At 54.0% G+C, this 16,153-nt stretch overlaps 5 protein-coding genes across 5 annotated transcripts; 3 read left to right on the plus strand and 2 right to left on the minus strand.

Moving 5' to 3' along the window:
* Positions 1 to 241: 241 nt before the first annotated feature.
* On the plus strand, positions 242 to 1,744 carry CTHT_0025670 (U1 small nuclear ribonucleoprotein 70 kDa-like protein; the record flags this gene model as incomplete). The annotated part of the gene is made up of 4 exons (XM_006692964.1): positions 242 to 503; positions 567 to 694; positions 760 to 865; positions 1,077 to 1,744. 4 exons carry the CDS (start codon positions 242 to 244, stop codon positions 1,742 to 1,744), a joined length of 1,164 nt encoding a protein of 387 aa, XP_006693027.1.
* Positions 1,745 to 3,106: 1,362 nt separating this feature from the next.
* On the minus strand, positions 3,107 to 3,994 carry CTHT_0025680 (uncharacterized protein; the record flags this gene model as incomplete). Its single annotated transcript, XM_006692965.1, has 3 exons — positions 3,107 to 3,281; positions 3,415 to 3,729; positions 3,804 to 3,994. The coding sequence occupies 3 exons, from the start codon at positions 3,992 to 3,994 to the stop codon at positions 3,107 to 3,109; spliced, it is 681 nt and encodes a 226-aa protein (XP_006693028.1).
* A 2,521-nt stretch (positions 3,995 to 6,515) lies between these two features.
* Positions 6,516 to 10,626, plus strand: CTHT_0025690 (mating factor A secretion protein STE6-like protein; the record flags this gene model as incomplete). Its single annotated transcript, XM_006692966.1, has 2 exons — positions 6,516 to 8,941; positions 8,997 to 10,626. The coding sequence occupies 2 exons, from the start codon at positions 6,516 to 6,518 to the stop codon at positions 10,624 to 10,626; spliced, it is 4,056 nt and encodes a 1,351-aa protein (XP_006693029.1).
* Positions 10,627 to 11,600: 974 nt separating this feature from the next.
* CTHT_0025700 (uncharacterized protein) lies at positions 11,601 to 12,620 on the plus strand (the record flags this gene model as incomplete). The annotated part of the gene is made up of 2 exons (XM_006692967.1): positions 11,601 to 11,735; positions 11,796 to 12,620. The coding sequence occupies 2 exons, from the start codon at positions 11,601 to 11,603 to the stop codon at positions 12,618 to 12,620; spliced, it is 960 nt and encodes a 319-aa protein (XP_006693030.1).
* Positions 12,621 to 13,069: 449 nt separating this feature from the next.
* CTHT_0025710 (E3 ubiquitin-protein ligase-like protein) lies at positions 13,070 to 15,757 on the minus strand (the record flags this gene model as incomplete). Its single annotated transcript, XM_006692968.1, has 4 exons — positions 13,070 to 13,243; positions 13,302 to 14,960; positions 15,018 to 15,161; positions 15,629 to 15,757. 4 exons carry the CDS (start codon positions 15,755 to 15,757, stop codon positions 13,070 to 13,072), a joined length of 2,106 nt encoding a protein of 701 aa, XP_006693031.1.
* Positions 15,758 to 16,153: the final 396 nt, after the last annotated feature.

Consider the following 16,153-nt stretch of genomic DNA (forward strand, 5'->3'; position numbering starts at 1 on the left):
AAAGAACAATAGCGGACGCCTTGCATCCTGCCATCTCTGGGTCCCACACGCGAGCTTCCTGTTTTCGACCTCCAAGCCATCGCAACAAGCGACTCATTCACTACTTTCATCATTGCACAACGATTACGGCTTCTAGCAACGCGCGACATTGCTTAATAGCATCCCACAGCGCGCACTGCTTGCAATATATCGAAGCAACAAAACGCAATTTTCGAGGTGTTGAAGCTACTCGAGTCCTGCGATGACGGACCGACTCCCGCCTAATCTCCTCGCGCTCTTCGCGCCTCGCCCGCCTTTGCGCTGGGTGCCGCCCATCGATCTCCCGCCTGAGCAGCGTAAAACAGCACCCATCGGTGGTTTGGCTCAGTATCTCCCGAAAATTGCTGAGTATGAACGCGAATACGAATATCACCCGACTGAAAGCTGGCTCGAGCGCCGCGATCGCAAAAAGCGCGAGAAGGCTGAAGCACTTAAGAAGCTACTTGAGGAGGGCCCGAAGAATTGTGCGTGATGATATTGAACCTCCATACTTTCTCTTTTACAATAGCTTGCTAACTGCTTGTCAGACAACCCGCATGCGGACCCCAACATTCGTGGCGATGCGTTCAAGACGCTGATCGTCGCGCGTCTGAGCTATGAGGCTGATGAAAAGGATCTGGAACGCGAGTTCGGCCGGTTCGGCCCTATCGAGCGCGTAAGTCAACTGTTCCATTCAATTTTCCCGTTGCTGCTGTTGCGCTCAGTTGCTGACCCTGACAGATCCGTCTCATCCGCGACACCCATGCCCATGAGAAGCCCAACAAAAAAATCAAGCCTCACCGCGGCTACGCCTTCGTAGTATTCGAACGCGAGAAAGACATGAGAGGTAATGCTGCCACTTTGACTCCTGAATCATTTGTCTTGCGAAACGATCCCTCATCAAGGACAACTATGGCCCTCAAGCTTGCCAGTCCATTGATAATTTTTCCCTTCCTTTCCCTCATTCTCCCACTTCCCCGATACCAACCAGGTAGTTTACAATTCCATTTATGGTAAGGCGTTACTGACAAATGCGCATCTGGCGCATGCGCAATTAGCTGCTCTGGAGGGCTGTGATGGCATCCGCATCAAGGGCCGTCTCATCAAGGTTGATGTTGAGAGAGGCCGTACTGTTAAGGGCTGGAAGCCTCGCCGTCTTGGTGGTGGCCTAGGCGGTCGGGGATACACCAAGCAAGCTGCATCTCGTCCTATGGGTCCTGGAGGCTTTGGCGGCGGCTTCCGTGGCGGCTACGGCGGCGGTTTCAGAGCCCGCGATCGTGGCTTCAGAGGCGGTAGTGGCGGCGGTGACCGTGGCTTCCGTGGTGGTTCAGGTGGTGGTAGCAGTTACAGCGGTCGTGATCGCGATCGCGACCGTGGCTATGGCAGCCCCAACGGCGGTCCTCCTGGCGCACCCAGCGGCCCTAGGGACGGCTATGGCAGTCGTGACAGCCGCGACCGGCGCGACGGCCGTGATGGCCGTGATGGCTCACGCTATGATGACAGATACGGTGGCAGCAGCTATCGTGGCGACCGCGCTCCTCGTCAGACGGGCAGCAACGCCGAGCCCCTTCGTCCTCGTGGCAGTGCCAGCGGTGGCGACAGTGGTGGGTATTACGGTAGCAGCAGTGGTCACCGCGACTACGATCGTCCCAGAGAAGACGACTACTCCCGGAAGCGCAGCTATGAGGGTAGCTACGAGGACCCTCGCAAGCTGCGGCGCTACTGAACCGACATCGATCCCGACAGCGACGAGACTACACGACGGACCGACAGCGGCGTCTTGTGGTGGGTATCATCAGCTTTCTTGACTACTACTCCTCCTGTCTTACCTCCCTCTCAATCGTCCTCCGTTTTTCTGGTACGTCTTCGGCAAATGAGGGTAAGAAAGGACATTGGCTTGTCGTCAACAACCATGCATCCTGCTATCTTCCGAGGCAAGCATCCGGTCTTCCAATTTCCAGGAGGCTCATTCCAGAAGTTCATTCACATCACCATCCTTTTCGATTATCTTACCCACCGAAGGTCTCCGAAACAGCAAGTTGGCCAAACAAGGTAATGCCTTTGCAAGCCACCAAGGATCTGATGTCAAATTCTGCCATGTTACCACCAGTCCTTGGTCAGGACTACGGATTGTTCCGAATGGAACATATTTATTGAATTACCCCGAAGTCACTCGGGTCAGTCCCTGGTCAGGACAATCACTGCTCTAACAGAGCATAATACCCTTTGGCAGCCAATTCTACTACAGTTACTCTAGGGTCAATCTGGTTGAAGACCCTCATGAAGATGAAGACAGCTTACCGTTGTCGGATGGGATCTCCATTACGTTAAAGCCAGTTTTTGGACGCCGCTACCTCCAGCGAAAGCGACAGCAAGAGCGAAGCGGGGAAGGTAACTGACCTTTACTTTTTTTTTCTTTTTTTTGTTTTCTCTCTGTATTTATTTTCCGCTCGTTTCCTCGTCTATGTGAGTGTTTGTAAAGGTACAGGCAGACTTTGAGGGAGAAAGGGGGAAATTACCTGATGGGATAAAAGCAGGGAGCTTACTTAGATTTGTCCTTTACCTAATAATAAATGAGAAAGACCGATCAATCGGGTAAGGTAAGGTCAGAGAGAGGTAAGGGACATGTCATGACATGATCCTGTTTGTTTCCTAACTATGCCACTGGCCTCGAAGCCGATATGAATGCAAAGTAGGATGAAACCTAACGACTAGGCGGCTGTGTGACCCGGGTTTATGTTCATAGATGGTGTCCTGTGTAGATTCATGAACGGAGCTTTAACTCAGCGGCATGAGGTTTATATCTGCCCAAAAAAAAAGTACGAAAATACGCGAGATACGAGTCAGTTGATAGCACCGTCCTGCATTACGGGTGACTTATACTTGTCCGTTGACATCTGTTATGTCTATGCCATGCGTTGTCTGTGCTGTGACGGTTTTCCTATCCTTGTCCTGGGCGCCAATTAAACCCATTAACAAAAACAAGACAACCCAGCCCAAATAGCTATGGGTATCATGCAAAAAGCTTTCCCTGTATGGATAAATAAAACGAACCGACAATGACCTCCCAGCGCAACATATCATCCCTTCAGTCAGAATCCTCATCCGAAGACTGATCCTCGTCAATCTCATCCCCATTCATCGCTTGCCTGCGATTACCTTCCCGCTTCGGCCGCGTCTTCCCCGCCTCCAGCTCCGTCACCTCTCCGCTCGCCGAGTTCCAGTAACCCAAGAGCGACACCTTGAACTCGCTCAGGCAAATGCTAAACAGCTTCAGCAGCCTCGTCTGTCGCGAGTCCAGCACCTCTCCCTCCTTGCAAATCGTGTAGCCCTCCGACGCCTCGCCCTTCTCATCGCCCAGGCATACCTTCCCCTTGATCATGCGCACCGGCATACCCAGCCGGCGCAGCTCCGGCTCGAGGGTGTGCGACACGGGCACGTCGTGCTCGGGGGGGACCGTCGCCGCCGGTCGAGTAAACGATGCCGGTAGGGACGGTAACGGTGCGCGGGGCGACGGTGCCGGCGCGTGCGAAGTCAACTTGCGACAGGTTGGAGAAGTATGACTCGATGTCGGCCGGATCGCGGTTCGTGAAGAGCAGGCCGACGGTACCGGTCAGGTAGCGTGTCAGGCGGTGCAAACCGTCGGCCTGTTCTTCCTCAGGGGTCGTGCCCAGCGCGCGGGCCATGAGTTTTGTCTTGCCGAAGAAGATGCTGGAAATGAGAAATAAGTCAGCAAGAAAGATTTGAAGAAAGATTTGAGACTTAGAATAGTAGAAAGGACGAACCGGCAGTCATTCAGCTCATGGCGCACATCCTTGAGGTAGTTGTTGCGCATGTTATCGACGCTGAAGACGAAGCAGTGCTGGTACTTGGGAATGGTCTCACGAATGTTGGAAAAGAGCCTTTCCTTTGCCTCACGACCCTTCTTGTTCACCTGGATAAGGTGGTAGACGCGGGCGCGTTTGGACTTGGGCATTGTGGCGGTTCTGAGCTTGTTTCTCTCTTAACTGTCGTTCTTAATGAGAATACGTGTCAATTGGATATGAAACAAACTACTGAACAGAAGCGCCCTTGATATACCGAATATGCAAATGTGGAGGATGCAGAGAGACCGTTTCGATAAGTTCTCGAGTTGTCGATGTTTTAAGTCTCTTGCGACCTTTGGCTTTTTTTTTCTGCCACTGCAATTTTTGGGCGGTGTCACCAGTTCCCCGCTCGACGGATCTGGCAGACGGACCCGCTTGTACATTGTACACCCGTACCTTTGGGACCGAGACACGGCCAGAACTCAAAACACTAAATGAAGTTCACCGTATCGAGTGTCGACATACATGGTGATTCTGGAATATATTTGATATCATCAACAAACAAAGTCCCAAGGGAGCCTGTGAGGGAGAACATGAGAAGTTCAAGAACATATCATGGCCCCTATTCAGGGTTAGGGTTACTCTCATCCCACTGACCATCACCACCGGTCTTGTCTGAACACTGGCTCTACCTAACAACGCCGTTGCTCACTTCTCTCGAGAGGCTGGACATGTAAGATCAGCCGAGTGCCGTAAGCTGCGCCGCTTTCCGGAATCGCCTATAATCTTGGTGATGGGGGATGACTATTCTTGCAGCGCTGACTGTACAGTATCTGTCAATGCCAATGGCGCCCGTCTGGAATCAGATGATGGCTCACCTCAAACCGAGACATTGTGCAACTGGAGCGTGGGGCTCTGGGCCCTAAAGGTGACATGGAAACACAAACGCATCGCATTCTCCTGTTGTTTATGGGCCGAGGTAAGGCAAAGCTCTCCAGAAAGTCATCGAAGAGCCGCATTATGCAACCATGGGGTGTTGGATCTTGAGACCGCCACCGTCCATCCCGACCATTGTTGGAAACGTCAGCGAAGCACGTCGCCAAGCGCCAAGATTCGAAAGTCCATTGACGATCTTGTTTCCGGGAGCACGCCAAAAACCTTGAGCGCATGGATCTCATTCGCCGGCGCCCCTCGGCTAGATCGTCTGAGCTTAGGTAAACCAGCTGGGGCCATCGGGGCTCGGAGTTGCCGTGGCCCGACATCCGGCCTCTTTTGCGAGCGATGAAAGTGATTCTTGACACCACAGCTGCAAACGTGAGTCGTTCCCTTCAGGATTAGCGGCTGCGTCATGCGGAGACAGTGGAGGATCATCGAGACCAACCAGAGAAAAGGCAAGATTTCCAGAGTCAGAGAAGGATCAAGCATAACGACGTCGGCCTTTTGAGTCATCCGAAGACGCACACAGCCTATGCCAGCAGCGTTACTCAGCTCTGTACGCAACCCAGCGGACGGCGGGTTGCCAGTCATTGTGTCAGCTTTTGGCATCCTGTTCGGCCATCGGCATCCAAGACCTGCGAGCGCGCTCCCCCCTTCCCCACACACCAGGACCAGAAGGAACAAAAGGCCCTCCCTGGACGGGCCAAGGCCCAGGCACAGTTGCTTCTGCGCCCCGTAAAGTTTAATTTTGAGAGGTGGGGTCTGCCCGGGGCAGCTGCACGGGTTGCATTCAGCGGGGCATGGGCGACCCGGGAAGCAGCCAACAACCGCCAACCTGTAGTGAGCACAAGCCGGGGCGAAAGGCCCCCCTTCATCCCATTCCGTTCGATAAGTAAATTCCCGCCTGCAAACGGCTGCTCTGCTGTTGGCGCGGCCCGGTGGCAAGCAGAAGCCCTAGAGCACTGCGATCGGATGCCAGATGAAAGACGACATCGGACACATGCGAAGGCCGTCTGATGTTGAGGTCCGAGATGTGCACGCAAGCTTTTCCAATTTGGGATGGCTTGACGAAAGTACTCCGTACCAAACGTAGTCTAAGGAAGAGAAGCGAGGGGCTGTTCGGGGACGCGTGCGAATTAACGCCGCCTGCGGGGATTCGGCAACGCGAAGTGTGATTATGAGCCTGGCAAAGTCTGGCTCAAGTTCCAACCTTCCAATTACAAACAGGCGAGATGTTCATTTCAATTCGATGAGTAGGCATTTTGGCTTTTAAGCTCGGCCCCCCTCAACGAACCCCCGCAAGGACAAAAACACACAGACGGGATTCCCGATACCACGGATCCTCTGCCAATTCTTGAACATAAGGACGGGGCCCGTTCTCCCTTCCGTCCCTGAGAACCTGTCTGTTCCACCTCCCCGTTACGTTATCTCCAGCAATCGCTTCGTTTAAGGGGACTTATCTTACCGAATTGACACAATTGGGCTATCATTTGTCGAACACGCTCCATCTGATCGATTGGCTCAGGACGTCGAGCCTACAACATTGTTGGGCTGGCGGCCAACGGCCAGCTTCAACAGTCCGTTTTGGGGTGCCATCTGTTGCACTCAGATAAATCCGTAAATTGCCATTTCCCCGAGCACGCACGCATATTTCAATCGCAGGTCACCATCGCCACACCTCTTCTGCCTCTCATCCACTCCTGCCTCTTCTTTTCGGGATAGTGTTGATGGCTATCTGTCTTTGACTTTCACATCATGAGCGATCCTCTGAACAGGAAAGCCGCCGAGGAGCCGACCCGGAGTTCTCCTCCATCAGGCCGCGGCTCTAGCCACGGCAACGCCGCTGATCTTTCGGGATCTGGCACTCTAGAGAACAATCAGCTTAATGGTGGTGGGAAAGAGGCGGTTCTTGATCTGTCAAAGGCCGCTGAGCACAAAGATGACGGAGAGGAGGAGGAGGACCCGTATGCTCATCTCCCCGAGCATGAAGCGCAAATCCTTAGGGATCAGGTCATCACTCCCGATATCAAGGCTGGCGCCGGCATGCTCTATCGCTATGCATCGCGCAACGACTTGATCATCATCGTCGTGTCGGCCATCTGCGCCATCGCCTCGGGCGCCGCCCTGCCCCTGATGACCGTCGTCTTCGGTAACCTTCAAGGCACCTTCCAGGACTACTTCACCCCCGGCACCGATATGAACTACGACAAATTTACCGATGAGCTGGCCCGTCTTGTGCTGTACTTCGTCTACCTGGCAATTGGCGAGTTCGTCACGTCCTACATTGCGACCGTCGGCTTCATCTACACTGGCGAGCATATCAGCGCCAAGATCCGCGAACACTACCTCGAGAGTTGCATGAAGCAGAACATCGGCTTCTTCGACAAGCTCGGCGCTGGCGAGGTTACGACTCGGATTACTGGTGACACGAACCTGATCCAGGAGGGTATTTCCGAGAAGGTTGGTCTGACTCTTCAGGCCGTTGCCACCTTCATTGCCGCCTTTGTCATTGGCTTTGTGAGCTACTGGAAGTTGACATTGATCCTCCTGAGCACTGTTTTTGCCCTTCTCATGGTCATGGGTACTGGCTCGCGGTTTATTGTCAAGTTCTCGAGACAGAACATTGCCGCATATGCCCAGGGCGGCTCCGTTGCCGAAGAGGTCATCAGCAGCATCCGTAACGCAGTCGCTTTCGGCACTCAAGACCGCTTGGCGAAGCAGTACGACACCCATCTCGTCGAAGCCGAGAAACATGGCTTCAAGCTCAAGGCAACTCTCGGCATTATGGTCGCCGGCATGATGACCCTGGTCTATCTCAACTATGGTCTTGGTTTCTGGATGGGATCGCGTTACCTGGTTGATCAGGTCATCTCGCTCAGCAAGATGTTGACTGTCATGATGAGCGTCATGATTGGTGCCTTCAATCTTGGTAATGTTGCTCCTAACGTTCAGGCCTTCACCACAGCTTTGGGTGCGGCCGCCAAGATCTACAGCACCATCGACCGCAAGTCGCCGATTGACCCCTCTAGCGACGAAGGCATCAGGCTCGAGAATCTCAAGGGCGACATCCGCCTTGAGCACGTCAAGCACATCTATCCTTCGCGTCCCGAGGTTGTCGTTATGGACGATGTGTCGCTCGACATTCCTGCCGGCAAGACCACAGCCCTTGTCGGCGCTTCAGGAAGTGGCAAGTCAACCATTATCGGCTTGGTTGAACGTTTCTACTCTCCTGTTGCGGGTACGGTTTATCTGGATGGTGTGGACATCTCAACGCTGAACCTGCGCTGGTTGCGTCAGCAGATTGCCCTGGTCTCTCAGGAACCCACGCTTTTCAGCACGACCATCTACGAGAACATCCGTCACGGTCTGATCGGCTCCAAGTGGGAGGACGAAGACCCAGAGAAGCAGAGAGAACGCATTTACGAGGCTGCGAAGAAGGCTAACGCTCACGATTTCATCATGTCCCTTCCCGAGAAGTACGAGACCAACGTCGGCGAACGTGGTTTCCTGCTCAGTGGTGGCCAGAAGCAGCGGATTGCGATTGCTCGGGCCATTGTGTCGGATCCCAAGATCCTGCTGCTGGACGAGGCAACCAGTGCTCTGGATACCAAGTCTGAAGGTGTTGTGCAGGCCGCCCTGGAGGCTGCTTCCGAGGGTCGCACGACCATTGTGATCGCCCATCGTCTGTCAACCATCAAGGACGCCCACAATATCGTGGTCATGGCTCAAGGTCGCATCATCGAACAAGGTACTCACAACGAGCTTCTCGAGAAGCGCGGGGCGTACTACAATCTTGTCACTGCTCAGGCTATCGCTGCGGTCAACGAGATGACGGCTGAGGAAGAGGAAGCCATCGAGAAGGAACAGGAAGCCTTCTTGGTCCGCAAGTTCTCGGGCCGCAGCAAGTCTGAGGCAGGCATAAGTGTGCCTAAGGACCCTGATGACGACTTCGCTACGAAGCTGCAAAGAAGCCAGTCGACGCAGAGCGCGAGCTCTTTGGTTTTGCAGCGGCGTAAGGCTGAGCCGGAGACCAAATATAGCCTCTGGACTCTCATCAAGACTATCGCCAGCTTCAACAAGGAAGAATGGAAGCTCATGCTTGTCGGCCTGTTCTTCTCTGCCATCTGCGGTGGTGGTAACCCGGTCCAGTCGGTCTATTTCTCTAAGCTTATCGGTGCTCTGTAAGTTCCCAGACGCGGAGGCCAGTGTCGTGATCCGTTGACTGACAGGATTTAGCTCGGTCCCTGTAACCCCCAGGACGATTCCGGACATCAAGTCAGATGCATCATTTTGGTGTCTCATGTACCTGATGACAGCAATCGTTATGTTCATCGCCTTCGCCGTCCAGGGTGTTGTCTTCGCAAGGTGCAGTGAGCGGCTGATCCACAGAGTTCGCGACAGAGCCTTCCGGGCCATGCTTCGGCAGGATGTTGAGTACTTCGATGTGGAGGAACACTCGGCTGGCGCTCTCACTTCTTTCCTTAGTACCGAGACGACGCACGTTGCTGGTCTCAGCGGCTCTACCCTCGGCACCCTGATCATGGTATTCACTACGCTGGTCGCCGCTTGCACGCTGGCCCTTGCCCTCGGCTGGAAGTTGGCGCTTGTTTGCATCGCTACCATGCCTCTCGTCATCGCGAGTGGTTTCTTCCGTTTCTGGATGCTGGCACACTATCAGCGTCGCGCGAAGCGTGCTTATACTGCTTCTGCCAGCTTCGCGTCCGAAGCCATCACGGCCATCCGCACCGTGGCGGCGTTGACTCGCGAGGAGGATGTCATTCGGCAGTACAAGCATTCGCTTGATGTTCAGCAAAAGGCCAGTCTCATCTCGGTGCTCAAGTCCAGCCTTCTGTTCGCGGCGTCGCAGTCACTCGTCTTCCTTGTCTTCGCTCTTGGGTTCTGGTACGGCGGTACCCTGATCGCCAAGGGCGAGTACACTATGTTCCAATTCTTCGTCGTATTCATGTCGGTCATTTTCGGTGCTCAGGCTGCTGGCACTGTGTTCAGTTTTGCCCCTGACATGGGAAAGGCGGTTGAGGCTTCTCGTGACCTGAAGGCGCTCTTTGACCGCAAGCCGACCATCGACACCTGGTCTGATGAGGGCGAGAAACTCGAATCGATTACCGGCCATATCGAGTTCCGCGACGTGCACTTTCGGTACCCGACTCGGCCTGAGCAGCCTGTGCTTCGCGGCCTGAATCTGACCATCCAGCCCGGCCAGTACGTTGCTCTTGTGGGCGCATCCGGCTGCGGAAAGTCGACGACTATCGCCCTTCTCGAACGCTTCTATGATCCTCTGGCTGGCGGCATTTACATCGATGGCAAGGAGATCAGTACTTTGAATGTCAACTCGTACCGCAGCTTCCTTGCGCTTGTCTCGCAGGAGCCGACTCTCTACCAAGGCACCATCAGGGAGAATATTCTGCTCGGCTCGCCCAACGAAGTTACGGAAGAGCAGATCAAGTTTGCTTGCGAAGAGGCCAACATCTACGACTTCATCATGTCACTTCCGGATGGCTTCGACACTATCGTCGGTTCCAAGGGCACGCTACTCTCAGGTGGCCAGAAACAACGCATCGCTATCGCGCGTGCGCTCATCCGTGACCCGAAGATCCTACTCCTCGATGAGGCTACCAGTGCGCTCGACTCGGAGAGTGAACACGTTGTGCAGGCTGCGCTGGACAAGGCTGCTAAGGGCCGGACGACCATTGCTGTGGCGCATCGTTTGAGCACCATTCAGAAGGCTGATGTGATTTATGTGTTTGATCAGGGCAGAATTGTGGAGCAGGGTACACATGCTGAGCTGATGAAGAAGAATGGTCGGTATGCTGAGCTGGTGAATCTGCAGAGCTTGGAGAAGAGGTGATGTACATCGAGCAGGGCTTCGGTGTGCTGCTTTACTTGATGGGGCGTTTGAGATAGAGAGCATGATACCGGTGTTGGGCTAATATTGGATACCGGGAGCGGTTGTTTTGGTTTGATACCATTACCATGAGCGTTTACTGACATCGGTAAAAGGCCATACGGAGTATTAAAATCTATTGTTAGATGTATCACTAATACCTTGTACATAAAACGTAGGCACTAGAGCTTGCAAAAGGGCGTATAGTAATCGATGGGGTTCGAGTCTTGCTAACACTGCCTTCGTGTAAGTTAAGGGTTGGCCACGGAAATTGGTGCATCGCCAAGTCCTTCATAGAAGAAAATCTGGGTATTGGACCCGGATTCGAATAATTTTCCTTTGAAAGCAGTCAAGGCATTGCTGCCTGACTGACCAACTTTACAGTTTCAAAGATGTCATGATCACTCTTGTTTTGCAAACTGACGTGTCAACAAGGTCGGGACTCGGGAGGTTGCTGAAGCAGAACGTCGCCACCAATGATGTTGTTGCCTTGGCCGCGGATCCTTTCAATCACAGCACAGCAGGTTCTCATCCCACCCACTTACGCACATACACCCAACTTCAACATCAACGCCACCCGACTGCAGCAGCATGGGCTCGGCACTCGCGCCTGAAAGAACTCCGGGAGCAACCATGCTGTTTGGGAGAAGTTGACATCTGTCCTCTACCTTACCTTTCCCCTTGTCCATAACATCATTTGATTATTTTTTTTTCTTTTTGGACTACCCTGCTATACCAAGCGTAGCGTCTTTCCTAACAAAGCCCCCCTTTGCGCAGAGGTATCCAACTATCTGAGGTGCTTCCAAATTGAATCGTAATTCTTTTTTTCCGATCAAAAGACCGAGATATCCAGATCTGAGCCCTCGAGTCGAACAACATCAACGCCTATTGCACGGTTTCTGTGCCTGAACCCTCCTCAACTGAGCAGCCAGCCAAACATGCGTCTCACCAAAATACCCTCACCACCCACCTCGCTCCCAACTCTCTTCCTCGCCCTTCTCACAGCCCTCTCCTTCCCCTCCCGCGCCTTTGCAGTTCGCGGCCGTCCCAAAGATGCCATTCTCCTCTCTGAGGTAGTTACCTCCCTTTCTTTACCCAACCCCGAGCCCTTAGACTAACTGTACCCTTCTCAGGTCCAATCCCTTACCCTCTACGCCAACAGACTCACCACCGCCCGCCGCACGAAGCCCATACCCCAACTAAAGTGCGTCTCGCCCCAATCCCTCTGCGACATCGTCGTTCCCCATCTCAAGACAATGCGCTGTGTCAATCAAGGACATTCTTACACCTCGGAGGATATTGAATGGGCTTGCACGGCAACGCTTCCCACAACCGTTCGTCTGGACCGGACGGAGGTTATCTGTGAAGGGTACGAGTCGCCTGATGATCCGTACGTGCTGCGGGGGAGTTGTGGAGTCGAATACACGGTGCAGTTGACGGCCGAGGGGGAGAGGAGGTATCCTGGGCTGGTTGGCATTGGGAGGGGGAACGGGGATGATTGGGCTGGATGGTTATTTGCGGTGGTATTTGTTGCAGTGTTAGTGTGGATTGTGTATGGGGCTTGCACGCAGACCGGGAGGAATGCTGGTGGTACTGGGGGTTTCAATACCAACAGAAGAGGGGGATGGGGACCTGGAGGAGGGGGCGGTGGGAATGATGCGCCGTGGGATGACCCCCCGCCGCCATATCCAGGAACGAAGCCGTCCTCTTCGACTGAGCAGCAGGGTTGGCGCCCTGGGTTTTGGTCTGGTGCTGCTGCAGGAGCTGCGGCAGGCTACATGGCAGGACGGAATTCACGCAACCGGGAGAGGGAATACGGATATGGAACGCGTTGGGGAGAAGGCAGTGGCTGGACATCTGGATCGGGCTGGGGCGGCGGACGATCTTCGAGCTCGAGCAGCGCCGGTTCAACCTCCCGTCATGAAACCACAGGATATGGGTCGACAAGCCGTCGTTGAGAGAGGAGCACGGGCTTTAAAACCCAACGTGAAGAAAGGAAACCGGGGAATCTTATGAATAAAGTCAACTAATGACTAAAGTTTATTGATCCGTACATACAACGCAGAAGCTTTCCCGCTTGGTGCGTGCCCGTGGTCCTTGTCCGTGACGCCGGCTCTATATCCTGCTTCCCCCTTCCTCCAAGCCATAAAAAAACATGGCAAAGAAAACCCCCCAAAGCGCAAAGCAAGATAGATGCCCCCAAGGCCCTTCCGAATTCCGCCCATAAACCCGGCAAATATGTTTCACCTCACACCGTAAAATTACACCTGATGACACATAATCCGCACAGTTAAGTCGTACAAAACAAATCTGACCAAGCCTGAACAGCCAAGCCTCTTCTCTCAGCGCCACCATAACGGGAAAAAAAGCGATCATGACATGATCGCGCTGTCGACCAGAGCAGTTACTAGAGATGGGCCGGCATGGCATCAGAACGGTCGAAGGCTTTATTGCAGCTCGGGCATTTTCTCATACGGTTGGTAATCCGGTCTTCCACACATTGGTTGCAGAAGACGTGGCCGCAGCCTCTCAAGTAGGTGTTCTTGAAGTTGCTTCGGCAGACGGAGCAGATCACCAAGTTCTGGTTTACTGTCAGCATCACGTTCGCAAATTACAGGGCTGAAGGCGTGCAAACTTACCCTGAGCGCCTCTTCTTCCTCGGACATGTTGTTCTGCGCCTTTTGCTTCCACTTGTGGCAGTCCTTGGTGAGCTCCTTGACGTCCACCTTGAGCCTCTCCAACTCGGTTTCGGCCTTCAGCAACTGCTCTTTCATGCTGACCACGGCCGCATCTTTGGCCTTGACAAGTTCCGTGAGGCTCTGGATCTGAGACTTGCACGCGTCTGCCTTCCTGGTAGCGTCGTTGCTGAGCTGCTCCAGCCTCTTCCGCTCCGCCATGGTGTTGGAGATGTCTTGCTTGAGAGACACAATCTGCTTCTCCAGACTGCTAATCAGGTTGCGGTTGTGCGTTTCCACCTCCTTGAGCTGAGATATGATCTCAGAGCTCTTGCCGTTCTGCGCCCGAAGCATCCGAATCTCGTGTGACCGGGCGTCCATATCTCTGCGCGCAGCGAAGTATTTCTGATCGGCTTTGTTCTTCTCGGCCTGGAGTTTGGCGACCGTCTCTTCGATATTGATATGGTCCATAACCTTCTTGTGCGCTAGGCTCATCGTCGCCTTGTAGGACTTCTCCAGCAGGGGCAACTCCTTGTTGATTGCTTCGAAGTCCTTCTCCAGCTTGGCATACTTCTGACGCAGTTCGTCGATTGGTATCGCTTCGATATCAGGAGTTACGCTCGATGCTTCGTTGGATCGTAGCCGGCCAAGTTCCGACTCTAGTTCCTCGATTCGAGCGCTCTGAGCGTCAACCAATTCCTTGAGCTGCGTAATTGATACCCTCTCTTGTTCCTGAGCCGCTTTGCGCATCATGACCTCGGCATTAAGTTCATCCCGCACGCTGCGGATGCGAGCAAGGTCTTGGTCTTTCTGATGGAGTTCCTTCTCCAACTCCGCCGTGACAGCCTGTGCTTCGGCCTCGACCTTCATCTTCCACTCCGTCCTCTCCGCTCTCAGCTTCTCAGCTTCCTCCCGGAGTTGCCTGTTAGTGGCTTCGAGGTGATTAACTCGCTTAATCAGGTCTTCATTCTGGGCTTTGAATTGTTTGAAGGCATCAGTCCGCACATATTCCTCGTCGGTCACCACCTCCTTCTTGATCTTTAGACTAGAATTCTCGTCCATAAGCGCCTTATTTTCTGAGAGTGCAGCCTCCAGTTGCTGCTTCAGCTTAGTTACGACGGCCTCTGCCTCGTGACACTTTCGCTTCAACTCTTCGTTGTTGCCGTCCGAGTTTCCAGAACCAGAGCCATTTTCGTCTTTAGGAGCTGAGCGGGTAGAGCTAGCAATAGCTTGCTGCTCTAGTTTTTGCACCTGGGCGCTCCGTAAACGGTCGAGCTTGCGTTCGGCCTTTATTGCCTTGAGGGTTGCCTTGTCGTACTGCTCTGAAAGCGACGCATTCTGGGTCTCGAGACGATCGACCTTGACAATCAAATCTTTTTGCTGCGCAAGTAAGGTCTTAACCTGAGATTCCAGCTCTGCTACTTCGGGTTTAACTTCGCCACGTGCACTGGCTAGCCTCTTGAGTATCGCATCCGTCTTAGAAGTAAGAGTCTTTGCCTTCTCGCCCAAGTGCCGCTGAAAATCCTTGCTGTCACTGAAAGCGAGAGCCGAGCCCGGATGTAAATCCTGGGAGCTGGTAGAGGATATCGTGCTCGTGACCAAAAGATCTATTTCTTGTAGCAACTAAGCCCGCAGCGTTAGTGGCCGGAGTCTGTTGCGGACTGGGCGGAACCAACGTACCTGGAGCACCCATGCGTCCATGATGCGAATGTGGTCATCGTGGTCTGTTGACTTTTTCTCGAGTTCCTGGACGCGGTTTTCCAAGCTCATAGCTTGCCGCTTGTACTCGAGCATTTGCCGATAAATGGCGCCTTTTTGATACTCCTGATCAAGATACCCATGTCAGCCAAACCCATCGGCTCTGGAGTCCAGTGTATGCGTAGCCCCCATGCGGCAGCATAGCGGAGATACAGCGACAGAATGCAGATAGCCTGTGATGATATTGACGTGATGATGACTGCAAAGGATGGGGGAAGGGCCTGAGAGGAAGTCGGGCGTGCTGTGACCAGCAAGCCGCGCATTAGCCACACAGCCAAGGCGAGATAAAATGGAGCTGAGCTGGATGACGGCAGTCGATAGCTTCCTTCTATCGCCCCGAAGAAATTTGGATGGCTTATGGCAATGGCGTTGGCCACGAGATGGGAACAGGACGCGTGGTGCGTGGACGTGGACGTGCAATGATGGTGAGGTGTGTGGTGACAGGACACGATGCAGGGTACGCAGGGTCGGCGAGTTTCGCAGGGCCGAGGAGGTCGGAATGAATGAAGACATGAAGGCATGAAGGGACTCACCTCAATCCAGGCTTCCTCTCTCATCTCGACATCGCTCTTGTCCTTGCTGCTGCCGTTGATGGCCTGGCGCTTGCTCGGCGGCGCGCCGTCATCAACCGCGCTCGAGGCGGGCCTCTTCCTGTCCTCCATCGTTGCAGGCGTGGCAGGTCGCGGCGACGCGGTCACGGATGTGGCAAACGGCATCAGAGGGAGGCAGGGCAGAAAAGACGCAGTCTACGAAGTCGATTAACGCGGTCGGGAGCGAGGGCAAAGAGGGGAAAAAAAAGGAACTAGCAAGTGAAGGCCGATGGAAGTGCTCGGGGGATCGCAGATTGGCGGCTGTGTCGTCGCGGCCACGGCGGCGCCCCCTCGAAAAAAAAATCCAAGCAGAAGGGAGGGAGCAGCGGGAAAGGGAGCGAAGGGTGTGATTTGTGTGGTCTGGGGATGGAGGGAATGGAGAGAGCCTGGCTCTGCACCTGTGACTGGAACTGGAACGGAGAACGGAGAATGCAAGGCAGAACGGAGACAGCCAAAGCAGCTCTGCAG

Source organism: Thermochaetoides thermophila (assembly GCF_000221225.1).
Source record: "Thermochaetoides thermophila DSM 1495 unplaced genomic scaffold scf7180000011816, whole genome shotgun sequence".
Lineage (NCBI taxonomy): Eukaryota > Fungi > Ascomycota > Sordariomycetes > Sordariales > Chaetomiaceae > Thermochaetoides > Thermochaetoides thermophila.